The 25,490-nt window shown below is 51.7% G+C and overlaps 2 protein-coding genes and 5 non-coding genes across 8 annotated transcripts; 1 reads left to right on the forward strand and 6 right to left on the reverse strand.

The window, feature by feature from the left end:
• Positions 1-2,962: 2,962 nt before the first annotated feature.
• On the reverse strand, positions 2,963-4,342 carry UBB (ubiquitin B). Of its 2 annotated transcripts, none has more exons than XM_059863959.1 (2): positions 4,134-4,342; positions 2,963-3,732 (listed from the first exon to the last, which is right to left on the reverse strand). In XM_059863959.1, exon 2 carries the CDS (start codon positions 3,724-3,726, stop codon positions 3,037-3,039), a length of 690 nt encoding a protein of 229 aa, XP_059719942.1. In that variant the 5' UTR covers positions 3,727-3,732; positions 4,134-4,342; the 3' UTR covers positions 2,963-3,036. The 2 variants fall into 2 exon arrangements, with proteins under 2 accessions (XP_059719942.1, XP_059719941.1); XM_059863958.1 differs by having other exon boundaries at positions 4,100-4,253.
• Positions 4,343-6,175: 1,833 nt separating this feature from the next.
• On the reverse strand, positions 6,176-6,247 carry TRNAA-UGC (transfer RNA alanine (anticodon UGC)). Its single transcript has one exon. It is a non-coding gene; the product is annotated as a tRNA-Ala (tRNA).
• A 279-nt stretch (positions 6,248-6,526) lies between these two features.
• TRNAD-GUC (transfer RNA aspartic acid (anticodon GUC)) lies at positions 6,527-6,598 on the reverse strand. The gene has a single exon. It is a non-coding gene; the product is annotated as a tRNA-Asp (tRNA).
• A 253-nt stretch (positions 6,599-6,851) lies between these two features.
• On the reverse strand, positions 6,852-6,924 carry TRNAF-GAA (transfer RNA phenylalanine (anticodon GAA)). The gene has a single exon. It is a non-coding gene; the product is annotated as a tRNA-Phe (tRNA).
• A 369-nt stretch (positions 6,925-7,293) lies between these two features.
• On the reverse strand, positions 7,294-7,365 carry TRNAD-GUC (transfer RNA aspartic acid (anticodon GUC)). The gene has a single exon. It is a non-coding gene; the product is annotated as a tRNA-Asp (tRNA).
• Positions 7,366-7,573: 208 nt separating this feature from the next.
• TRNAA-UGC (transfer RNA alanine (anticodon UGC)) lies at positions 7,574-7,645 on the forward strand. The gene has a single exon. It is a non-coding gene; the product is annotated as a tRNA-Ala (tRNA).
• A 711-nt stretch (positions 7,646-8,356) lies between these two features.
• DHX37 (DEAH-box helicase 37) lies at positions 8,357-24,737 on the reverse strand. The gene is made up of 27 exons (XM_059863420.1): positions 24,578-24,737; positions 23,603-23,772; positions 22,295-22,407; positions 21,397-21,730; positions 20,640-20,788; positions 20,268-20,360; positions 20,072-20,168; positions 19,598-19,711; positions 18,681-18,782; positions 18,105-18,219; positions 17,890-17,985; positions 17,506-17,582; positions 16,755-16,893; positions 16,420-16,496; positions 15,572-15,804; positions 14,447-14,558; positions 13,749-13,855; positions 13,219-13,407; positions 13,003-13,127; positions 11,997-12,113; positions 11,714-11,886; positions 11,207-11,321; positions 10,664-10,801; positions 10,071-10,165; positions 9,540-9,613; positions 9,196-9,293; positions 8,357-8,725 (listed from the first exon to the last, which is right to left on the reverse strand). The coding sequence occupies exons 1-27, from the start codon at positions 24,675-24,677 to the stop codon at positions 8,640-8,642; spliced, it is 3,438 nt and encodes a 1,145-aa protein (XP_059719403.1). The 5' UTR covers positions 24,678-24,737; the 3' UTR covers positions 8,357-8,639.
• Positions 24,738-25,490: the final 753 nt, after the last annotated feature.

Genomic DNA, 25,490 nt, shown 5'->3' on the forward strand with positions numbered 1-25,490 from the left:
ATATAGATAGATAAAATATCGGCCAGTCATGCAATTGTAGAATAGAACATCTAGATCATCTCGTTCCACCTGCTGCCATGGGCAGGGACACCTTCCACTGTCCCAGGTGCTCCAAGCCCTGTCCAACCTGGCCTTGGGCACTGCCAGGGATCCAGGGGCAGCCACAGCTGCTCTGGGAAATATGTTCCTATGCCTCACCATCGCCCCAGTAAAGATTTTTTTCCTAATATCTAATCTAAACCTATTTTTTCAGTTTGAAGCCATTCATTCTTGTTCTTTCACTAGACCAAAAAAAAAAATACATAAAAGTGTTTGTATTCATGGGTATATGTGTATATATATATGTATGTCTTGCCTAGGAGTAAACATCCATCACCCATTCACCTGCCTCTGTTTTTCCATTTAACCCAACTCTGCTCTTCCAAAAAAACTGTGTCTTTTGTCCATCTCATGTATCTGAACATGGCCCTGAATAAAAGCCTCGCTGAGACTCATCCCCAGAAACATCTAGAAGGCAGCAGAAAATAAAGAGTGTGGTTTGTGACAGCCTGTTTTAAATCAATCATGTGCAACATCCCCTTGTCCCAGCTGAGGAAGCACATCTGGCAGCTGGAGTGTTTCCACCTGCCACACACTGTCCTGCAGGAAGAGAGGGGACAATCTCATGGCTGCCACCAGGCAGGGCCCAGCACAGCACAGCACCTGCCTCTTGCCATGGCCCCCACCTCGGTGGAACATTTGCATTTGTGTCTTTACACTTAACTGTGTCTTTTTTTCCTTTCTAAACCTTTTACCCTGATAGTTGTCTTTAATTACCAGATCAATTAACCAATGTCTCTGTTCAATCTTGGCCAGTCTGCTGTGGGATGGGCCCCCTCTCCCAGCAGCAATGCCTTCAGAACAGCACAAAGTAGGGGCTGTATTTACTTTTACCTTTTTAAGACTTTTTTTTTTACAAAGAAACGGCGTCAAAGGAATTTTTCTTCAAATCCCAAAATTCCCCAGTAAAACCCAGGAGATTCCCTGAGGCGGTGCAGAACAACACAATCGTGAGAAGATCTCTGGGAACAGCGTGTTCAGCCGCGCTTAGAACAAAACAGCCTCAAAGCTGACAACAAGCTTTGCTGTCCTCATCAAATTTTGCTGTTGCGTGGCTCATCCCACCCCAGCTGTGGTCTCTGCTCACGGGTGCTGCCTCTGCAGCGCTGGCACTGCCACACTGAGCCCTGAGGTTCCTCAAACCCTGCAGAGGTCACAGAACTGTAAAATGTCCTGGGCTGGAAGGGACCCACGAGGATTGAATCAAAAGCCTGCACAGACCAGCTCCAAAATCCCACCCTGTGCCCAAGAGTGTTGTCCAAACTCATCTTGGACTGTGGCAGGCTTGGTGCTGTGGCAGCCCCAGGATGTCTGTCCAGCCAGCCCACCCCCTGAGGGAGAACTTTTCCCTAACACCCATTCCAACCCTCCTGGCACAACTTCACACTGTTCCTGCGTGGTCAGCAGAGGCTGACCCAGCTCACGAGGCCACAGCACGGGTTTCCCCTCCAGGCTTCCTGCTCTGCCTGGCTGCAGCTTGCTCCAGGCCATTACAGCATCGTGGTTTTTAAAGAGGACATTGTAAAGGGCTTTTATTGAGACATTGAAAATAAAAGGACTTCTTAAAGCACGGCTATGTAGTCATTTGTGGAGGCTTCTGACATTGATCAAACACCCCGTGTCCTCCTGCAGCTCTCCCCGATGGCAGTCAGGCTGCCTTCAGATCAGAACCACAGTCAGTACAGTTGTGCTCCCTGCATTCCAGTGACAGCCTCCCCTGCACCGGTGTTTAAGATGCTCAGTCTGGGAATTCTGCTGTCCCCGGAGGACAGAAAGCCCACACAATGGCCAGCTGTTCACTGCAGTTGTTGGGGCTCAGCTCAGGAGCCAGGGCAGCGTGGGCAGAACCTGGGGCACTCCTGTGGGGGAGGACAGGATGTCCAGGATGGCACAGCACCAGCTCCCACCCACACAGGATTCAGCTCTTTAGCATTCAAATGCTTCCTCCAACACAGCACAGACCTTGGTGAACTTGCTCTGTACAGGCCACACCAGTGAAAGGAACTGGTGTTACTGGGGCCACGCCCTGCTATCCCACCGAGGCAGTGGAAGATCCCTTCTGGTCCCCTGAACCAGTCACCAGCTCCCACCATATCCCCTTCCACAGGTGAGTCCATGTCACCACTCCTGGAAAGAGCATTTCCGTGTCACTCCCTCTCTTCCTTCTCCACACCCAGCACAGCCATGGTTAACTCCTCATCAGCCCCTCCTGCAACCCCCCCCAAAAATACTTCAAAGGCAACTTCCCTCTTGCCAGGGCTTCTGCAGCACACAGGAACTGCTCCGGGACAGCTCAGCTCAGAAGCATTTCCATTTGGGGCACAGCTGGAATGAAGCACATTCAGATTTCCACTAAGTACATCTGAAATTACTGCTTGCTTAATGCCATTAACCTTGACAAAAAAACAAGTCCACCCCGTAACTGATGAGATCTACACTTCCCACCCCATGGGCTGCAGGACCATCCTGTTCCCCATCCCGGCACAGAGCTGCAGGCTCACCCCTCTTCTGTTTCTCCACTAATCCCAAAATAAGGGCAGTTGCTGGGCAACCAGGCGCTATCTCAAAGCCTTCTGACTGGGGAGCATCCACAGCTCCCCGTTGCACATCCCTGCTTACACAACACCACAGCTGCACAACATCTGCAGGCGGGCACTGAGCCGCAGCCAGGTATCAGAACACTTATACAACCCCAGGAAAAGCACGGCTGAGGGATTAGCTACAATCACCAGGAATGTGGAAGCCTTGCATAAGGCAGTTTTGCAACTCCTTTGTCTGTGGAAAGCCACGTAATTATTGTTTATTAGTGACCTGGAGTTGGGCAATGTCACGAATGACTGTTCGTGTAACACGGGACACAAACTTTTACAGATGCAACAGCTTTATTGGAATGAACAAGTGCAGGGAACCTTTTATTTGAAGCAACAACCTGCTGGTTCAGTTACCACCCCGCAGGCGCAGGACAAGGTGCAGAGTTGACTCCTTCTGGATGTTGTAGTCAGAGAGGGTACGGCCATCTTCCAGCTGCTTCCCTGCGAAGATCAGCCTCTGCTGGTCAGGAGGGATGCCTTCCTTGTCCTGGATCTTGGCTTTGACATTCTCAATGGTGTCACTGGGCTCGACTTCCAGAGTGATGGTCTTGCCAGTCAGGGTCTTGACAAAGATCTGCATGCCACCCCTGAGGCGCAGCACGAGATGCAGGGTGGATTCCTTCTGGATGTTGTAGTCAGAGAGGGTGCGGCCATCTTCCAGCTGCTTGCCAGCAAAGATCAGCCTCTGCTGGTCAGGAGGGATGCCTTCCTTGTCCTGGATCTTGGCCTTGACATTTTCAATGGTGTCACTGGGCTCAACCTCAAGGGTGATGGTCTTGCCAGTCAGGGTCTTGACAAAGATCTGCATTCCACCCCGCAGGCGCAGCACCAAGTGCAGAGTGGATTCCTTCTGGATGTTGTAGTCAGAGAGGGTACGGCCATCCTCCAGCTGCTTGCCAGCAAAGATCAGCCTCTGCTGGTCAGGAGGGATGCCTTCCTTGTCCTGGATCTTGGCCTTGACATTCTCAATGGTGTCACTGGGCTCGACCTCAAGGGTGATGGTCTTGCCAGTCAGGGTCTTGACGAAGATCTGCATTTTTCCCTGGAAGGGGGAAAACCCGCCGTGCATTAGCGCCTGCCCCTGTCCGCGACATCACAGCACAAGCCCCGCCCACACCCACAGAAGGGCGGGGTCTCCACCCGCTTCCCCTTCCCACCCGAGGCGCGCGCCCGCCACCATGTTGAAGCACCGCTGCGCCTGCGCGGCCGCCATTTTGCCAGTGGCCGTTCCGCCCGGCCCTTGCCCGCCACCGCCTCGCGGTGTGGCCGTTAAAGGGGAAGGCAACGTCCCAGCCCTCCCCCCGCCATCACTGTCCGCCATCGCCCCCAGCCGCAGCTCCTCAGCGCACACACTCCTTTCCGCCCGGACGCCAAACCCGTATCTAGGCCCTCCCCCGCCGAGTTCTCACCACGGCGCCGCTCGGCCAAGCCGACACCACAAACCTCACCCAGCGCCAACTGCGCCACGCATCCCTCCGCTAGGTGCTTATATGGCCCCCGGCGCCCCGCCCCCGCGTTCGGATCACTCCGCTGCGCACTATTTTCCTCGCGCCGCGCGCCTCCGCTCTCCTGCGTGGGTGAGGGGGGAGCGCGGCCGGGCGGCGCGGAGGGATCGGCGCCTCGCGGGGCTGCGCTGAGGCCGCCGCGCGCGGGACGGCGAGCTGTGGGAAAACCCGGCCTGGAGCCGCCGGAGCGGGGTCGCGGCTGGGCCATCTCAGTGAGCCCGACTGGGAGATACAGCTGCGCGTTAAAGTAGAAAACATAAAAAGTTTCATTATGTTCAGGGATTTAAACCCTGCAGTTGCGCCCCTGCTTGATAAACACCTCCTTGGCTTCTACCCCTAGGGCAAAGTGAGGGTCGGCTCTGCTTGCGGCCACATCGTGAGGGGGTTCCTGAGGGAAGGAGATCGTGGCTTTATCCTGAGGGACGCCCCGAGTGTTATTTCTCTGTGAGAGAACCCAAACTGCACAGCAACTCCAGGCAACAGCTGGGAACAGAATGGAGCTCTGTCTGCAAGACTCAGGCAGTGCCATTTGCTTCGATTCACCCACAAAATCCTTCATTTGGCAGCTCCCAAGGAAAATGGAAGAGACGCTGATAACACCCAAGGCTGCTCACCAGCAGGAAAGGAGCAGGGGTCCAGCAAAAGCTTTGTGGTTTGAGGAAAAGTGCCTGTGTCTGCCTGACACATGGAGGGGAATGCTCTGGGGAGCTCTTTGGCCTCTGCTGCTTTGTGTTTGTATTAACACTCACCACAGTTGTAGTGATAATAATAGTCTCAAACACTCGGGGAAAAAAAAGCCCACAGAGGTATTTTGGTTACTTCTCAGAGGTCAGTGGCTGATGCTGTGCATTGGGAGTGTATAAACATCAAAAACTGGAGAATCCTTGCAGGTTTAGGTCTTTCCTCAGCAGAAAGTGAATAATAATGTTAAGCCTAATTATGTTAAGCTTTTTCTTCTAGTTACAAGGTGAGCACTTAGGACTGGTCAGAAAATCATTAAAAAGGCACATGGGAAAGCGTTTTGTGACAAAAAGTCTATTACTGCATGCCTGTTACTGCAAACTGTCTCTTACATTCAGATGCAGGGCACATTCCATAATAGCTGCCAGGGAGTGATTTACAACAGGGATCTTCACACTTAGCAGCACTGTAGCCAAACGCTGGCTCAAAATAACAAGTGGAAGTAAGATGAGTAAATAAGCAGCACAAGGAGCTTTCCAGCCACCGTGGCAGGAAATGTCACTTTGCATTTGTCAGTGGGCAGCTCCTGCTGCTGTTGGTAACCAGGCAGTGAGAGGGAGCAGCTGCCACGGAGCTGTGTAGATCAAAGCTGTCTCATGCAGGCTCTCCTCGGGCTCTGGTCTCTCTGGACCAAACCTCTCAGCTGTGCCGTAGTTCCCAGCCTTCTCAGCCCCACAGAGTTTCTCCATGAGCCCGAGGAGATCGAAGCAGGGTGGTTGTTTCCTTGAGAGCTCTTCCCAAGCTGCTCCAACTGGACAGTGGAGGGAGCGGGCCCTGCAGAGCCAGGAGAAGCTCCTGAGCATTCAGGAGTGCAGGCAGCTGTGGTTTCCTGGCTTTTCTGTCCTTCCCCTCTGGCTCTGGGAATGAGGAGCAGAGCCCCTGTGCTCTGTGTGGCTGCAGGGCTGCACCTCTGCCAGGCTCTGGGGTGTGGCAGTGTCAGCCTGGCATGAGTGGCCACTGGCCCCCTGCATTTTGGGGTTTAATGATTTGCCCTTCTTTTTATCCTCCTGTGTCCATTAGTGCACAAAATGGGACACCAGTGGGACACAAAGCCATGTGTGTTCACACAGACCTGAGGAGAACCAAATGGAAAAAAAAAAGCCACCACTTTATGCCATTGGGAAGTGCCACTGTAAGGCCATTTCGGCCGCACTGTCAGTTCGCTGCTGCTCAGCACGACGCGGTGACTTTGACTGGATAAAACATCACCAAAAAGCGGGAAAAAGAGCAGTAACCAGATGGAGATGCCGGGGATTGAACCCGGGGCCTCATACATGCAAAGCATGCGCTCTACCGCTGAGCTACATCCCCCTGCCCGCATCACGGCGTCTGCCCGCCGGCCAGGTCGGTGCTGACCCGGCCCTGGAGTGGGGCTGGGCGGCGAACGGGACCGCACCGAGGCCCCGCCAGCCCCGGCAGCGCGGCGGGCGCTGCAGTGTACAGAGCCCGGTACGATCCTCAGGCAGCTCTCAAAAAGACAGGAACGTGCTGGTTCGCACACAGAAAACGGAATGGTTTTGCTCCGTTGGAAATCAGAGAATTCCGTGCGGAAAGAAAAAAAGAATTGAAGGGAAGAAAAGGACAGCCAACCTCCCCGTCGGGGAATCGAACCCCGGTCTCCCGCGTGACAGGCGGGGATACTCACCACTATACTAACGAGGACGGTGTACAAATTGGTCTTTGCGAGCCAGGTCATGACCGAGAAGCGGCCGCAGGACCAGCTCCATCTCCACCGCTCTTCGGGAAGCGGATCCTGACACAAAATTCCCACACGCGGGAGGACCTGCGATGGCACCGGCTGAGCCGTCCTATGCAGGGACAGCAGCCCCTGTTCCCTCCGCTCGGTAGCAAAAGGAACCGCCTTTACAGTAAGGAGAGAAAAAAAGAAAAAATTTAAAAATAACCCCAAAATCTCTGCCGAAACCCGGGATCGAACCAGGGACCTTTAGATCTTCAGTCTAACGCTCTCCCAACTGAGCTATTTCGGCGGGCGAGTGGGCTATCGCTGGCCATGAATACGACCCCGCCCCGCGCCCCCCGGGCGCCGCTGCCCGGCCGGTGCCCGCCCTCCCGCGCGGGTTCCGCCGCCCGGTCCCGGGGCCGTCCGGGGATTCGCACCTTCCCGCAGGCTTTTCCACGCCGAGGATCTCATTTCCACTCCGATGATCCCGAGGAGCCCCCAGGTACCGGCAGCGGCGGGTGTTCCGCACGCAGCCCGGGGCACTCCGCTCGCCTTCCCTGGCACAAAACGCGGCTCTGCCCCGCCTCTCCGGCGGGTGTTCCACGGCAGCGTGACAGACAAACCCCGCGCGGGGCCACCGGCAAAAAATGGCATTCGGGGACAAAATTACTTATGCCTCCCCGTCGGGGAATCGAACCCCGGTCTCCCGCGTGACAGGCGGGGATACTCACCACTATACTAACGAGGACGGGCACATTTCACTCTCCTTTGCCTCTGTCTATAAGGATACAATCCCCCGCAGACGGAACTGCCGCCGTTCCGTTCCCGCGGTTCGGGCGCAGCGCGGGGCTCGGGAGACGCGGGGTGACAGCGCTGCCACCACGGTGTCACCGCTGGGCCCGGGCTGCAGCACCGACTATCACTGTATATACTGAGAGTGTCACCTTGCCCAGCAAGGGGATGTAGCTCAGTGGTAGAGCGCATGCTTTGCATGTATGAGGCCCCGGGTTCAATCCCCGGCATCTCCACTTTTTGCTTTCACGCTGCAGGCCGGCGAGTTTTGTTTTTTCCTGCCCCGTTTTCGAGAGGAGCCGAAATTTCCCAATACACTCGGTAATTGGCCGTTGATTTTCTTCCCACCCCGCAGCAGAGTGTGCAGACTTGTGCTGCAATTCCTGCTAAAGAAAGGAGCCCTGCCAAGAGCCCCCAGCACTGTCCTGCCTGGGGACATCCCAAACCCAGTGGAGCTGATAAAAACCCCCAAAACCCCAGTGTTTGACTGGAAACACACCAAAGGGCTGCTTTCCTTCTGACTTCAAATCTAAAACTGCTGTTTTTTCACCTTTGGATGTTTTTAATACTTGCTTGTGTTCTGGCCTTGCCCCTGAAGCATGTGGGAATTGTGGACACATCCAGCCAGGTGGGCTGCACCAGTTCCCTTCAGAACACGAGGACAGGAGGGTCCCTGTCCAGACTTTCTCCCACAAGCAGCAGCCCATCAGCACAGTGAGAGCACTGGGTTTATCAAGACCCAAAAGGATCAGGTAGAGGGGAGGGTAAACTCAAGCTTCTTCCTTTCACTAATTAAACCATTCCCATCCCAACCCACAAGTTTGCTCATTTTTGTGCTTCCTGTCCTGAGCTGCTGCCCAGGTTCTGTCTGACACCCATGAGGATGTTCCTGCACAGCTCTGATATTCTGCTCACTGCAGCATCCCTCACAGCAAACATTTCTCCCATCCAGACCAAGAACTTTACAGATTTATTACAGTTCATATGACTAATATAGTCCAAAGAGAAACTTCAGGTTAAAAAATAATATATCTGTAAAATACAATGGACAAAATTATCCAAACATTGATATTATGAAATAGCAGCCAAACAGCTGGCAAGACTTCTGGGAAAGCAGAACAACAAAAGATATTCCTACAGTTGTTGAGTCCATCTGTTTCAGATTTCCAAGGAAAGCCTTGGAAAGCTCTCAAAACACCTTGGAGCAAAGGAGTCCATCAACACCGAGGGTCACAGGGCCACTTCAGGTGGCCACTTGAGGGCGAGCTCCTGGTGCAGGGCCTCGGGCACCCACTGGCAATAGGCTGCCAGCAGATCTGCAGGGGGAGAGGAGCAGGTTCAGAGTTAGGCTGGAAAAATCTCCTGAGGGATCACCCCACTGGGAGCCAGGGCCAGCAGCCACAGGAATCTGTGAGCCATCACTGCAGCACCTTGCTGCTGCTGTGAAGGAATTCTTATCATCTGGCACCCCATGTTGAAGAAAATCCATTTAACCAGGAAAAAACCCTTCAATATATCCATGGACAGTACTACCAGAGTCTGTACATTTTAACTGTGGGTACAACTACAGAAAAAAAAATCTTAGAGTGCAAATAAATGTTGCTTTCTGAAGTGCCTTCTGTCATTTTTACACAAAAACCAAGCACAGGGCACTACTGCTTCTGGTAAGAAAACAGGAAATATTTGGAGATTAATAAATGAAATAGTCAATTTTTTGAAATTATAATTCAGTAGTGCTCGAGGTGCCCACTGACATGACTGATAATTAGGCAAGCAGAACACTCACATTTAGGATTTTTCTTCCATGCAGCCAGCAAAGCATCACGATTATCACAGTTTTCTTGAACTAGAGCCTGCAGGAGGGCTTCTGTCCTGGGCTGAAGTCTGAACCAGAGAAATGGAGCAATAAAACAAGGTTCATTAGCCCAGCAGAGCCCAGCAGGCTGCGGGTCCTGCCCTCCCTCACCACCACCAACTCTCCTGGGACACAACTTTTCCTGGTGGGAAAACTCCTTTTCCCAAGATCACAATCTCCACCACCCTTCTCAGCATTGAATTTTTTAAAATTTAGAAAGGAGTGAAAAGTGTTTGGTGGAGACAAGGACCTGAGGTTTGTTTTTAACCACTTACTTGGACCATGTCTTCAGCATGATGAGGGGACTGGACAGCAGGCACTGGCTGTAAGAACTCAGTTTTTCAATGACCTGGAAGATTTGTTACAACAATTACACAGAGAATAAGGTAAATTAATTGTGATGTGATAACAACCATCAATGAACTTGTGCTACTACAGATTTCCATGTCTCATTCTCCATCACCATGCCCTCCTATCCCTGTGTCCATAATCTTGTCCTGACTTCCTGGACAATTCTTCTGTCTCAGGGTGGACAAAGACATGGGCTACTGGGTTTTTTTACTTTGCAAAAACAGCACTTAAATTTGGGGGTATCTTTCACTGAAATACTGATTTTTCATGCCTTTTTTTGTGTTTTAAAGATCCCTTCCCCACCTCATCAAACACAACAAACTCTTCCATCCACCAGCAAGTGATGAGGAACGGGGAGGCACAAAAAAATTAAGCCAAAAGGTTCATCTCCTCCACAAACTGGGCTAAAAACTCAATGATAACCTGAGGGAAATGGTGCAGGGGAGCACACTCACCTTTCCTTCCAGCAGGAACCTGGCAAAGTGTTTGTAGCGATCGATTCCAGGGGGATAATCAACTTCCACAGCAGGGAGCTGCCAGCCCACCCGGTCTGGAAACAAAACCAAACACCCCAGGTCCCCTCCCTGCTTCCCCAGGAGGGCACCTTGCCAGGCAGGGGGGACAGCACGGGGGCCAGGAGAGGTGGGGAGGGCACTGCCAGCCCCACCCAGCCCTCGGTGGGAAATCCAATATTTGAATGCTACAAACCACATGGAGGTGCCTGTCTCAGTGGGCAATCTAATATTTGAATGCTACAAACCACATGGAGGTGCCTGTCTCGGTGGGAAATCCAACATTTGAATGCTACAAACCACAAGGAGGGCCCATCTCGGTGTGAAATCCAATATTTGAATGCTACAAACCACATGGAGGTGCCTGTCTCAGTGGGAAATCCAATATTTGAATGCTACAAACCCAGTGGAGGTGCCCATCTCGGTGGGAAATCCAATATTTGAATGCTACAAACCCCCTGGAGGTGCTCAAAGCCCCTCTTTGGACCTTCCTGGGAGAGGCAAGAGCTCCAGGGCAGCTCCTGGGGGGCACTTACAGAAGACACTGGGTCTGTGGCAGCGAACCCGGCCTGTCCCCGGGCAGTAGGAGGGAGGGGGGCTCTCCAGAGGCTTCCCAAAGTGGCAGTAGGGTGGCAGCAGGGCAGGGATCCACTCAGGCTCCACTGCAGACACACCTGAGGAGGGAAAACACACCTGCATGAAGGTTTGCTGCCAAGGGTCACAGCTCACTGGCAGCCCCAGGGGTACAGGGCATGGTCAGAGTCTCATCTCCACAGGTTTACTTGTATTTCATTTTTTTTCAAACTTTTTATGTTGTAAAAAATCTGTTCAGAGATCAGCAGAAGGCAGCTGTGGTTGGCAGGGCTAGGGCAAAGCAGATATGTCAGAAGCTGAGCTTTGCTCCAGCCAATTCTGCCAGATAAATAATAATTTTAAAAAAGGCAATTTATCTCCTGATCCAGACCTAGGAAGCCTTAAGGATCCAAATCCCAGGAGTAAGCACAGCACAGGGGGAAACCACTGTGCCAAGGCATTTGTGAGCTGCTCACTAGGGCTGCAGCAACACCCACAGCTCTCACCTTTCATGTAGAGCTTTGTAGTCTCAACAATCTCCTGGTACACCACAAACTCTGGCAGCTCTTTGAAGAGGACAGAGCTGGGGTGGATGAACACTGGGTCCTCCAGGAGTGCAGTCTGAAAGGAGGCACAAAGATTGAAGCAGAGCAAGAGCAGTTGCTGACAATCCAATTTCCTCACTGCACCTCATTTCAACCTCTCTCAGGTGAACATTTCTGTTTTCCTGAAGTGATGGAGGTTTTTAATAACCCCATCATTTTCTGCTTCACCTTCTCTGGGGACACCAAGCACTCCACAAGATGAACTCATGGTACTTCTCAGCCCTTTTATAACATTTCCTAACTGAACACCAGGAAATGGCAACACTGCAAACTTCAGTTCCCCAGAGAGAAGCTGCAGGAAGGCAGCACAGGCATCCTCAGTGCTGCACCCAGCCAGACACCTGGGCTTGCACAGGAGCACCTCTCTGCCCCAGGAGAGGAGGAACTGAGCCCAGGCAAGCTGCTCACCTTGTAGGCATTTTTCCACTTGTCATCCAGCAGCTCCTCTGCCTGAACCCTTCTGGCCAGGTGATCCCCCAGCCCTGCCAGCACGATCTGCCTCAGGTAGGTGACCTGAGCTTCTGTTGGGGGCTTCATCTTCGGGTCAACGTAGAGCCCAGCATCCCTGCAGACCGAGTTCACTGCGGGCAAAACCAGGTGAGAGGAGGTGCAGCAGCACAAGAATCAGCTCTGTGTGGCTGTGCCAGCCCCCAGGAGAGAGCCAGCACAGCAGTTCCCCCCAGCCCCTCACCTGCCGTGGTGAGCTGCCCTCGCAGGCGCCGGATCTCCAGCATGGCTTTGTGCCTCAGCCCGTTCTGCTCACAGAACTCCTGGGTGCACCCAGAGTATTCACAGGCCCCCACTGCTCCTGGAGTGACACAGGGGGTCAGTGCTCCTCTGAAACCCACAGGGGACAGCACTGTCCCAGGCAATGTGGCATTTCAGGGTTCCCATTGTATTGCAGGGTGTCCCAATGAAGGGAGGAATGAGCAATCTGACTCCATGTTCTTAGAAGGCTGATTTATTCTTTTAAGATAATATATCTTAAAGAAATGTTATGGTTATGTTATAGTTATGTGTTATGTTATATATGTTATACTAAAGAATACAGAAAGGATACTTACAGAAGGCTAAAAAGATAATAATAAAAACTTGTGACTCTTTCCAGAGCCTTGACCTTGACTGGCCAATGAGTCAAAACAATTCACAACAAACCAATGAAACAATCTCCAAACACATTCCACATGTGAGCACAGCACAGGAGAAGCAAATGAGATAAAATTGCACATGTGGAATGTGTTATGGAGATTGTTTACCTGAAGTGAGTTGTTAACTGGACACAGGTGAAAGTTGTTTTGAGTGTTTGGCCAATCACTCAAAGCTGTGTCCTGGCTGTCTCACACAGTCATGGGTTTTTCTTTAGTGTTCTTTAGCATAGTAACTTTTTAGTATGTAATATAATAGAGTATTAGTGTAATACAGTACAGCTTAATAAAGCATTTGTTCAACCTTTCTGCATCATGGAGTCAGAGCACCTTATTCCTACAAGGGGTAGGGTGACAGCAGGAGAACAGAACAGGGGGGATGGCACAGGGAATCTGTACCTAACATCAGAGAACAAGGGGAATGGCACAGGGAATCTGTACTTAACATAATAGAACAGGGGGAATGGCACAGGGAATCTCTGTACCAGGGAATGGCACAGGGAATCTGTACCTAACATCAGAGAACAAGGGAATGGCACAGGGAATCTGTACCTAACATCACCATGAGGTCCCCCAGCTTCTGCATGGGCCCCTGCCCAGCCCAGACCTTCTGCATCTGTAAAAACCTGGCTCTCCTCCCCTTCAGCTGGGCTGCCTCCTCCTCACTGCCTGCAGGCCTGCCAGGAACACAGAGCAGCAGCTGTGAGAGCTGTGCCTGTGGGCAGAGGGCACAGGGTGACAGGGCCACAGGCAGGCTCAGCCACTCACCTGTCCAGCTCCTCAAAGAGCTCCCTGACAGTCATGGCAGACACGATGGTGATGGTGTAGGGCAGGCACTGGTGCTGCCTGCTCAGGGCCAGCATCTTGGCATAGCGGGGGGCCACGGGGAAAGTGGCCATCACTCTGCCCAGGGGACTGATGGGGCAGCTCAGCTTTGCTGCCAGCTGCTGGTTCAGCCTGGGCCAGGGAGAAGAGAGCTCATGTCATGAGGTGACTTTGAATCAGAACAAGTTTGTGCTCCCCGTTCTGGCAGCCCAATTAATTTGAGGTGTTCTCTCAGGTTTTGCTGTGTGCTGGTCCCCAAGGTCAGGGGGAAAGGTTCCTCTTCCTCCCACAGCTCCCACCAGCCCTGCTGGGGCTCCCAGCTCAGTGTTTCCCTGCCCACACACACCAGGGCCAAGGAACAAGCAAAGACTGAGCTGGTGGCAGTTTGTGAGCCAAAGGACATCCCTGGGAGGGCAGCAGGAGCACAGCAGAGCCCAGAGAGCAGGACAGCACTGGGGGAGCACAGGCATTACCTTCCTGTCGTGGGGGGCTCCTTTAGGGCACCCAGGGCTATCAGCAGCTCCTCAGCTGCTGCCAGAGCTTCCGTGGGAGGAGGGGTTGGGAATGGGAAGTTGATGACCTAGGGAAACAAGAGCAAAGCCCCTCAGTCCACACTGACACAGCACCCACTGGGAAACACTGTGAGCACAGCACGGAGCTCTGCAAGGGAGTGAAATCCTCCCCTCTGGTTACGTGGGACAAAAAAAAACCCACTCAGGATGTTTGCCAGGAGTGAAAGGAAAGGACACATAATGGCAGGAAATGCCTGGAACAAAAGCAGGAGGAAACAGGAACAGCAGAATCACCCTCAGCTGCCACTGACTGCAGGCACCGCCCAGGGCAGGCTGCTGGGAGGTCTGAATTTAAATGCTGTGCTTCCTGAAAGTGCTCCAGTATCTCCAAAACACAGACCCTGTTTAGACAGGGTTTTTTTTTAACCTCTAAGAATATAAGAAAGCATTTGCAGCTTGAACAAACCAGTCTGTTAAGGCCTAGTGGAATTCAGAGCAGCTTCTGCAATGTGCAGAACCAAAATGGACTCCCAGGATCTGCACTTCTGCCACAAGGCACAGCTTCAAGCAATGACAATAAAATACATTTCTGTTTGTTTCTGCCTCCTAAGGGCAGCCACTTTAATGGGTGCTGTGGTACAAAGCCCTTCCCAACTCACCTTTTCTATATTTAATGCCTTCATTTGCAGAATCAGGTCTTCTACTGGTCTCTTTGTTATTTCTGGAGCAGAAAATTTCTCAAAGTCCATGAAAACTGCTGAAGAGTATAACCTAGTGGACCAGAAGGGTTATTAGATACTTAAAAGAAATTTTAACTCAAAGGATATGCAAGAAAAATTAGCAAGGGAAAAAAAAAGAAAAAGGCAGCTGTGGATAGTATGTACACCATCAGATCATTATTTACAGGTTGGGGCATTGCCTTATTCACAAATTAACTTGGCTCAGAGCTCAATCCACCTGGCCATAGTGCAATCTAACCTGACCATGAAAATAAAGAGTTTTCAGCAAGAGAAATGCAGGAGGACTGCAGCCACATCTGCAACTGGACTGCTACCAACACCCTGACCCACAGGGTGTCAGGCTGTGTTCTGACTCTGCCAGTGTTGTTTTAGTTTACTGCATTGTTTATCTTTTTATTTGCTTCCCTAGTAAAGAACTGTTATTCCCTGCTCCCATATTTTTTGCCTGAGAGTGTCACAGACATATTTTTATGAAAAATCCTTTTGTTAGGATCTTTTCTCCTGAGAAGCTGAGAGGCCTCAGGAACGAAATGTAAACAATAATTATCTGTAGCTGCTGAATGCAACAGGTGAATCTTTGATTGGTCCATGTGGTTGTTTTTAATTAATGGCCAATCACAGTCCAGCTGTCTGGGACTCTCTGGTCAGTCACAAGATTTTATTATCATTCCTTTCTTTTCCTTGCAAGCCTTCTGACGAAACCTTTTCTTCTATTCTTTTAGTATAGTTTTAATATAGCATTTTCTTTTAATATCATATATGAGATTAGTTTTAATATAGCATTTTCTTTTAATATAATATATATCATAAAACAATAAATCAGCCTTCTGAAACATGGAGTCAAGATTCTCCTCTCCTCCCTTGTCCTGGCAGCCCTGTGAACACCCCCACACAAGAGCCCCTTAATTTAAAACTCACAGCAATTTGGAAAGGGGGGGGGGGGGGGTTTAGTGGTTTACATTTTCCATTTCAGGGGAGGCTCCTGCCTTCCTCAGCACTCTCCTGGCTTTGGAAGGAGGGCACTGTGCAGTGAGCAGGGCTGACCTGTAGCAGTGGCCGGGCTCGGTGCGGCCGGCGCGGCCGGCGCGCTGGTCGGCCGAGGCCTGGGACACCCAGGTGACCCTGAAGGACGAGACCCCCGTGATCCTGTCGTAGCAACGCCGCTTCTCCCGGCCACTGTCCACCACGTACTTGATGCCAGGGATGGTCAGGGACGTCTCAGCCACGTTGGTGGCCACCACGCACAGCCTGGTGCCAGGAGGAGGAGGGCGGAACACCTGCGAGAGATAGGTGGGCATGGGAGGGCAGTGCCAGCAGGCAGGGGCTGGAAAGGACAAGAAAAGGACAAGACAAGGGGCAGGGAAAGGGGCAGGGAAGGGACAGGGAAAGGGGCAAGCAGTGGTCTTGGATGGGCTGCAAAGGGATGGCAGCACACATGGCACTGCAAGGGGAACGCAGGAGCCAGAGCAGAGATCTAACCCCCTGTCTCCAGCTCTGAAGCTCTTTGTCCAGCTGGGTTAAGCCTCAGAAGTGACCCCAGGGGCTGCAGGTGGGGCACACAGCAGCACTGAGGTGTGTTCACACATGCTGGTGCCTCCAGAGACAGCAGGGAACACAGCAATCCCTGCTGGCAGCAGCATCTCCACGTGCCCAGGGCCAGGATGGATTCAGAGATCCTGCAGGGCTGATCACCTCTCCCACCCTGCTCAGGTGGCACATCAGGGACACCCCAGCCCAAGCCAGGCCTGCCCCAAGCCCATCCCAACCTGCCCACTGGGCCATTCAAGCTGACAGAATAGTCCAGGAGGGGAATTTTGTTTCACTTGTGACTTCAGCCAATGACCACTGCTATCTGTAGGATCTCCTGCTCACTGGGACAGTAAATCCTTTACCTTTGCCTGCTTCTCTGGTGCCAGCAAGGAATAGAGTGGGAGCACATACAGGGGCAGGGATGAGTCAGATTTCTCATCTGTGGGGAAACAAACCAGCACTGCTCAGTCCAACTTCCAGGCTTAGTCCCAGCAACATCTGCACAAACACCACTTCACTAAAACCAGGAAAGCAACTGGAACAAACTGGTGCCAGTAACTGGGACTGGAAAACCTGAACAGCTTTGCCATGACATGGGGCTGCTCTGGTGCCACAGCTCAGCACAGGACAAACAATTCATGTCCCTCCTTTCACAGGTGACAGGGGACAGGGATTTCTTCTTTCACATGTGCCAAACCTCCTTCTGAGTCTCCATCTCCTAAGTCCAGGTCAAGATCAGAGCCTGCAGCATCATCATCACTGTCAATGTCTCTGTCCTCATCTCCTTCATCCGGTGGTAACACAGAGTAATTGTTCAGATCAATTTTGGGGAGTGTCTGAGAGAGACAGGGAAGATGGAAACAGCACATTAAGAGGGGGACACAAGCAGCACTTTGCATTGCTTTGGAAGCAAAGCTGAGCCAAGGACTCACATTTCTTAGGCCTTCTCAGAGGCAAAATAAAGTATTTCCAAATTAGATGTTTTTAAATTGGAGGCATTGCAAAAGCATGAAATGCCAAATCCCATTCCACCTCTATATATTGTCATTTATTTTAACACTCTTAGAAAGAAGAGAACTGGCCTCATAATCCAGATAAGTCTAACAAATGTTCAAAAGGTTCTGCCAAGATGGGTTAGTCTTAGAATTTCATCTCTCTGTCAAACCCAGTCCAAATTTTGGGTAACAAATGGTGAGATGAGGAGCAGCCCTGGTGCCAGCAAGTCTGGAGCTCCTTCCATTCAAGTTTTAGTGGTCAGAACTAAATCTAAACCAATCTCCTGCCCGTGACATCCAGAGTTTCAGCAGCACTCTGCAGCAGTGAGAGCAGCACTGAGGGGACACCTGTGAGCTTCAGGCAGGTGTGGAAGAGCTGGTGAGAGGCACAGCCACAGAGCAGTGCTGCCTGCTCCCCTGTCTCTTGGAGGAGCTCTACCCCTCACACATTACCAGAACTCTCCTCCGCTTCCTCGAGTTCTTGAATTTCCTCATTTCTTCCACTGAGTCTTCTCTGTCATCCTCTCCTCCTGAAAAACAGCAGGGGAACAGCTGTCAGCTGAGCATGATTTCCTCTTGGGAAAGGCAGAGGAGGCTGGTCCCACTCCCACCCTTCTGGGATGCACAGTGTGGAAGAAGCCAGCTGAAGGCAGAGGGGAACTGGAAGGGATCTTTTCCCAAACTCAAACCAGCACAAAATTTAACATCAGTCCTGGCAATCACCCACAACTTTCCCCAAACCTTGTCTTTGGCGGTTTTAAAATAAAAGTTCATATTTTTAGATGCAAAGCAAGCTCACTTCTCAGTGGGATAATTTAACAGTTTCTACAGCATTACCTGCAGTGTTGTTTTTTTGGTATGGGAATGCTTTCCTTAATCTTCTACACAGAGAGTGAACTTCTGCCTGGCCTGTTAAAAACACCAAAATGCCACCTGCAAGAGGAAAAAAAAAATTTAAAAAAAAAAGGAAAAAACCAAAAACAACAACAACAAACTTTGGACCTGTTCAGTATGAGCAATGTGAGAGGCTCTCAGCAGTGAAGCTCTCTTACCTGCAGGCAGCATCCGATGGATTTTACACACCTTCCTGAAGCACTCCCCACTGTAATCATCCAGGGGGGTTTTCTTGTTAAAATGAACAGTTACAGGGAACTGCCTTGCATCTACCTGGAGAGCAAACACCAAATAAAGGTTTTTATATAAATAAAGGGTTTGTTTGCTGTCATAATCCCACACAATCATTACAGCCAGAAAAGCTCACACTGTATTTCTGTTCACCTCTAGGGTTTGGTACCCTACAAACCACCAAACCCACAGAAATTACTGGTGGTGTCTGCTCCACCATAAAACCATGCTAGAAACCAAATCTTTCCCCCCTTTCACATCATCAACTCAGATTGAGGCTTTCTAGTTCCCCTGAACCATAACTTAGGAGTTTCTCAGGATAATCAGATTCTGCCAGGGTGGTTTTCTGATAAAGGTGGGAAGAAAAACACCAAGTCCCAAAAGAAACAATAGCCTAAACAAAAATGACTGTTTTTAAATCGGTTATCTGAAAGATTTCAGCACCAGCTGGAAAGACTGGAGTGCTCCTGGCTGTGTTTCAGCTGCCAGGGAGGGGACAGTACCTGGATGACAGGAGGCTGAGCAGAGAACAGCCTGGTGTTGGCAGTGAAATCCTCCACCCGCAGAGTCGCAGACATGATGATCAGCTTCAGGGGCAGCCCCTTCTGCAGGGACACAGATCTGTCACCCTGTGCCCAAGCAGCTCCTCCCCAGCACTGCTGCTGGCCAGCACAGCAGTAAACACCCTGCTTTCCCCCAGGCTGCTGGAATTCAATTATCTGCACTGAAATCTCAGGTGAACTGGATTCTGCCTGAGAAGTCACCTCTTGCTACTGAGCTGTACTGTTTCCCCCTTGGTGCAGGCTCTGTGCCTCTTCAACCACACAGAAAGAGAAATGTGTTAACTGAGTGTTATTTCTGACAGATTTCCTTGGAATTCCACATCACAGAGCCTCTGTGTGTGGAACATCCCCTCCCTGGCACATCCATGTCCAGAGCAGGAGCCCTGCCCCTCCTGATGCCCTGTGGAGGCTGCCCTAGAGCAGAGGCTAGAAGGAGTTACAGAATAAAGCAGGGATTTATTCCAAGGATCTCCTCCATGATCCACCTTGGGCAGCACAAGAGCCCAGCCAGGGCTGCACCCAAGATGACCCAAAATGGTCCCAAAATGCCCCACTGGTCACAGGGTCTCTCACTGTGATCAGTTCTGCTCCATTTGCACCTTGCAGTTCATTGTCCCAGCCCAGCTTTAGCCCAGGCAGTCCCACCCTGCTTGTTTTTCTCTCTCCAGCCCACGGGGTTTGTGCTCCTGGGCTGAGATTTGGGTAATTTGTCCTTGGTGCCCAGCTGGAGCAGGAATTGTTTTGTCTCCCTGCTCTGTGCAGAGAGCTCACCATGCCCTGATGTGAAGCCCAGACCCAGACAGTAAAGCAGCACAGAACACAAAACCAGGAAAGCCAAACCTGAGGGATCACATCACCTGGTGACGGAGGGGCACGATGCGAGACAAGAGGCCTATCAGGATGTCTGTGTACATACTCCTCTCGTGGGCTTCATCAATGATGATGACTTTGTACTTGGAAAGCAGAAAGTCCTGAGGGGAGAGATGGATTTCAGCACAGGAGGCCCCAGCAAGGATATCTGGGTCAGGACACCCCACAGGCACACAAGCACTGAGCCCATCCCCAGCTCTATTTCTCACTCAGTTTAATGCACTCACCCTACACAGGGCAGCCTGGTTCCCAAGCCTCTTCTTGCTCCCATTTTCCCCAGGAAGATATTAAATGTAACTTAATGTTTAGGGGCTTGGGCAGGAATATCAAGGGTAGAGATGAAACAAATCTCTGGTGCTGAAAGGGATTCTGATTTGAAAGACTGGCAACAAGTCCACATTGGCCTCTCTTCCCAGCTATACCAAAAAATCCCTTTTTTAACCATGAGGACAGCAAGTTACCTTCTGAATCTCTTTGAGCAGCACACCATCTGTCATGAACTTGATCTGTGTTTCATCCGTAACGTTCCCCTCGTAGCGGATTTGATAGGAAACCACTCTGTGGGGAGACACCCAGGAGCAAGCACAAAGTCCTTGTCACCCACAGAGCACCTCAGTGCCACCCCCCAGCAAGGTGCCAAGGCTTCCTGAGGCTCACCTGTGTGACAGGTTCATCTCCTTGGCCACCCTCTGGGACATGGACACGGCGGCCACGCGCCGAGGCTCCGTGATCCCGATGATGCTGCCAGAACTAAAGGGGTGAGGGGAGGAAAAGGAGGAATTGTTTTAATTACACAGAGGAGCAGCTCCAAAAATGACAAGAGGATTTCTCACTGCTGGCTCTAGATTAATGGCTTCAGTGACACAGCCTCAGTCTCAGTTATAGGTGGAATAAAAACACAGACAGGGAGCTTTGGGATTCCCATCTCTTTTATCTGTACAGGTCTGAAGATGCGTGGATTACAGCCAAGTTTTTCCCAAAATGCTGTCCCTGCAATTCCATTTGCTGCACATAAAATCCAACTCCTACCTGGCATATCCAGCTTCATAGAGGAACTGAGGCACTTGGGTGGTTTTGCCACTTCCTGTCTCTCCACATATGATCACAATGGGATTGTCATTAATGGCTTCCATGACCACTTGTTCTTCAGCAAGGATGGGAAGCTTTAGTCTTGCCTCCTAAACAGTGTAAAACACACATTTTAGTTGCATTGCTTCTCCATCCTTTTTTGTTTTCCTCAGGATTGAAACCTGTCACCTTCCTCAGACCATAAAACCCACAAAAGGAATTCTGCAAGCCTGTGACTCAGAAATCTCTAAACCAGTCCATACCACAGGAGCATGGCTGAGAACCAGAGTCATCAGAGCAGCTTCCCAGCAAGCAGAGGGCAAGGCCTGCACTTTAATTTGTGGAGCTTCAGAGTCCCTCGAGTTTCTTAATACAGCACTTCAAGGGAAAACTCATTTCACAACTGCCTCGTCTGCTGAGGCTCGTGCAGAGCTTCTCCTGTTCCTGCACAATGCCCTGCCTACAACAAATGGGACAAAACCACCCAGCAGAAGGGACAAAAGAGCAGAGAGCTGAAAGGGACTTCAGAAGACTTTCCAGCAAAGGAGAATAAAGGACTGTTAATAGAGTCTGGATGTAAAACTAAAGATAAATGCTAATGCCCTAAAACAAGCTGAGTTTTCCTGCTGCTGGGGCAGAGCTGAGTGCACCCAGCTGCTGGAACACACCACCCTCCCCAGCCCCTCTGACAAGCACTGTGCTGTTCACAGAGCCTCACCTGAATCTCAGGACTCCTGTCCACAGGGATGAACACTGCAGGCTTGCAGGGAGCCTTGCTGGGAGCTGCCAGGAGCACTGGGGCTCTGGGACCAGCTGCAGGCTGCTCAGCCCCTGCCTTCTCCACTCCTCCCTCTGCCTCTTCAGCAGCATTCACAGCACTGGCTGAGGACTCCTCAGTGTCTTCTTTCTGCTCTTCCTCCTCCTCCTCCTCCTCAGAGCTGCTGGGCTCTTCCTCAGGCTCTGGTTCTGAACCTGAGCTGTGCCTTCTCTTGTTGGCACCACTGATGCTCCTGATCCTTCCAGGGACATCAGTCCTTGGCTCCTGTGTCACCCTGGAAACAAAACATCCACCTGTGAACTGTGTTCTGGCACCTCAAACCAGACATGCCTTCCCCAAAAACCAGGATCTCCACTCCTGGAGGTTTTCATAACTCTGCCAGGTAAAGCCCTGGCTTTGATGGATGGATTTGTATGTAAGCATGTCCTGTCCTGTCCATTTATCCACTTCTTCTGAAGGAATCTTTGTAGTTTAATCTACAAATGCAGCTCTTGATAAATCTAGCAGCTATGGTCAACATCAGTAGATGTCTTCCAGCACAAGAAAGTAAGTGTTTATCCACCAATTGTGTGGTTTAGCACAATTGCTAAAAGCCTGCAGATTGTGTCATCCTCCTCATCCTCATCCCATAGGAAAGACCAAGTTCTTTTAACTAACATCCTCTCATACAAGAAAATGTCCCATTATCAGATAAAAATAGCAAATTATTCAACTCCTTCCATTCTGAAGAACCTGTTGGCACCAAGAAGAAGAAGAAAAAAAATCAAGGGAAAGCTCAGGATGTTGCTGTTCAAACACAGTGATCAATTGCAAGGGTTCCACCCCAAAATCCCTTTACCTTTTAGCCTGAAACATGCGCCCCCCAGTCCCCAGTTTGGAAGTTGTGTACAGGAGCTTCATTTCTGCCTCAGAAGCCTGGACCTCGTTCAGCTTGCTCAGCAATTCAGCTCTCTGTTTGGGGAAAACAACCAAAATCAGTGCTTGCTCTGACCAGGAAAGGATTTCATTGCAAGATTTACACTTGAGCATTCCAAGGTGTGCTCTGGCAAATCTTGCTGTGCAGCTGGAACAGCTTCCTGCTGCTCCAGGGCCAGGCCTCCCTGGTGAAGATTTCAGCCCTGTACCAGTGCAAAAATAGAAATGGGGACTTGACATGACAGCAGTGAGCAGCTCAGCTCAGCTAGAAACAGCAGCAAAGAAAAAATTGGAACTGAACCACTGGAATGAGGCCTGGAGCAATGGGAGCCTCAAATCCCTGTCCTGGGACACAGCATGGCAGGAGGTCAGGCAGCCAGTGTGGAACTGCCTCCAAACCAGAGCTCCTCTGGGAGAGCCACTGCTCAGGCACTGACAGGAGCAGCAATTCTGCCTGGAAAGGTTTTACAGAGACAGAAAAGCTCTTACTTCCCACGCTGAAAATACAAAACAAGCATTTCAGAAGCACTGGCAGGCCAGGGTTGGGGTGCAGGGAGGTCTGCAGGTGCTCACAGCACCCGTTCCACAGAGTGCTTTAAAAATGCAAAACCATCACTGCCTGCCAGTGAGGAACTCCACAGCACTGGGACAGGAACCTGGGCCCACAAAGGATGGGTTCCTACACAAAGGATGGGTTCCTGCACAGAGGATGGATGGGTTCCTGCACAAAGGATGGGTTCCTGCACAAAGGATGGATGGGTTCCTGCACAGAGGATGGATGGGTTCCTGCACAAAGGATGGATGGGTTCCTGCACAAAGGATGGATGGGTTCCTGCACAAAGGATGGATGGATGGGTTCCTGCACAAAGGATGGGTTCCTGCACAAAGGATGGATGGGTTCCTGCACAGAGGATGGATGGATGGGTTCCTGCACAAAGGATGGATGGGTTCCTGCAGCCCTGAGCCCCTGAGAGGGCAGGGAGTGCCTTCCCCCTGGAGCTGCCCTCAGCAGCCCCTGGGTGCTGCATCTCTGCCCAAATGCCCAGCAAAGGGGGAGCTGAGGCATCACCCTCAGCATCTGCACACCCCTGAGAGTTCACACCTCAGACACCCCCTGACAGCTCACACCCCTCACCATCCTCATCATCACCCACCCTCCCCACACACCAATACCAAACCCTCTTTTTAAGAGAAGAGCACACAGCTGCTGGTGCCAGAAACAGCAACATACCTGTTTTTTCTTCTCCTTCTGCTCCAAAACCTTCTGCAGGTGTTTCTTCTGTTTCTTGCTCAGGGGTTTCTTCTGCTGCTGCACAACACACGAGACTTTTTTCTTCTTGGCTTTTTTTGCTGGCAGGACCAGGGCATTGCTTTGGTCAATTCCCTTCAGCGTTGCTGCATCTGAAGGAAGGGTTGGATTATTTTCAGCACTCTGCTTAGCAGGCTTATCAAGCACCAGAGCAGATTGAGCTGCTTCAAACAAACACAACCCTCATGCCCAGCCAAAAAAAAAATCCTGCAACATCAGCAAGGGCAAAAGACCTCGAAACTGAGCTTTCTATAGCCCTGAGGGCCATCCTCCAAGATTCATGTAACAATATTATGCAATTTTTGCCTTTTTACTCAATCCCCCAGGGTCAGGACATGGTGTGCCCTGGGGTGACTCCCCAGCATCCTGCTTCACCCGGGCACCGGTGGATTTTAATATTAAAAAACTGCATTACTAGATTCTGAATAATAAAATAGAATAATAAACGTAATTTTTTTAAAGTAATGCCTTCTTTTTTTTAAAGTTTGAGAAAGCAAATGTTTAACATAAGAGATATGTTTAGTAGCTGCTTTAATAAATAATGGAACCACTGAGTGATTCGGAAGGAACCCAAGCCCAACTCCTGAGCTCCCTGGGCAGTCGCTGCTCAAACAGAGCTGATCCGAGATCACGGAACGAGGGAAAGAATTCGGCTGGAAAAGACCTCGGAGATCACCGAGCCCAGCCCGGGACCGGACACCAGGGTCGGGTGAGAGCCACACGCAGGGACGGAGCACCCACCGCCTCCCCGGGGGATTTAAAACCAACAACAATGCTTCCGATAACAATGTAACAAAAACACAGCAGAGGCCGGGCAGCAGCTGCGATCCCAGCAGCGCTGCGGTCCCTTCCAGCCCGGGTATGAACCGCAGCGAGCGCAGCCCGGCCCGGCCGCACCTCCCAGCTCCAGCGGCAGCTCCAGCGGCAGCTCCGGCGGCGCCGCGGGGCCCTGCGCCAGCCGCGCCTTCCAGTTGTGCCGGCGGCGCGCTCGGCCCATGGCGGCGGCGGGGACGGGGATGGGGACAGGGACACGGCACGGCCCAAGCGGGCACGGCACGGCACGGCACGGCACGGCCCCACGTGCGGCCCGCACTGCCGCCACTTCCGGGTCAGCGGGGATCTCGCGAGAATGGACGGGAAAAGGGCGGGAAAGGGGCGGGAGCGGACGGGAGCATGCGCGGGGCGGCCTTACGGGATCGGGACCCCCCATCCCATGAATCCCATCCCATGAATCCCATCAATCCCATCCCACCCCTACCCTCCCCTCCCATTCCATCCCATCCCACGGATTCCACCCCACCCCTACCCTCCCATTCCAACCCATCCCACCCATCCCATGGATCCCATCCCATCCCACCCCTTCCCTCCCCTCCCATTCCATCCCATCCCACGGATTCCACCCCACCCCTTCCCTCCCATTCCAACCCATCCCACCCATCCCATGGATCCCATCCCATCCCACCCCTTCCCTCCCATTCCAACCCATCCCACCCATCCCATGGATCCCATCCCATCCCACCCCTTCCCTCCCATCCCACCCCTTCCCTCCCATTCCAACCCATCCCACCCATCCCATGGATCCCATCCCATCCCACCCCTTCCCTCCCATTCCAACCCATCCCACCCCTTCCCTCCCATTCCAACCCATCCCACCCATCCCATGGATCCCATCCCATCCCACCCCTTCCCTCCCATTCCAACCCATCCCACCCATCCCATGGATCCCATTCCACCCCACCCCATCCCATGGATCCCATCCCATCCCACCCCTTCCCTCCCATTCCACCCCATCCCATGGATCCCACCCCTT

Source organism: Haemorhous mexicanus, chromosome 19 (genome assembly GCF_027477595.1).
Source record: "Haemorhous mexicanus isolate bHaeMex1 chromosome 19, bHaeMex1.pri, whole genome shotgun sequence".
NCBI classification, from domain to species: Eukaryota; Metazoa; Chordata; class Aves; order Passeriformes; family Fringillidae; genus Haemorhous; species Haemorhous mexicanus.

Excerpts from the sequence above, each read along its gene's own strand:
- UBB (XM_059863959.1), bottom strand. The coding sequence starts at position 3,726 with ATGCAGATCTTCGTCAAGACCCTGACTGGCAAGACCATCACCCTTGAG.
- DHX37 (XM_059863420.1), bottom strand. The coding sequence starts at position 24,677 with ATGGGCCGAGCGCGCCGCCGGCACAACTGGAAGGCGCGGCTGGCGCAG. Across the intron at positions 17,583-17,889 it reads CCAAAAAAACAACACTGCAG|GAGGAGAGGATGACAGAGAA; the intron begins GTAATGCTGTAG and ends GCTGTTTTTCAG. Across the intron at positions 14,559-15,571 it reads GAGCCCGGCCACTGCTACAG|GTTATACTCTTCAGCAGTTT; the intron begins GTCAGCCCTGCT and ends CTGGTCCACTAG.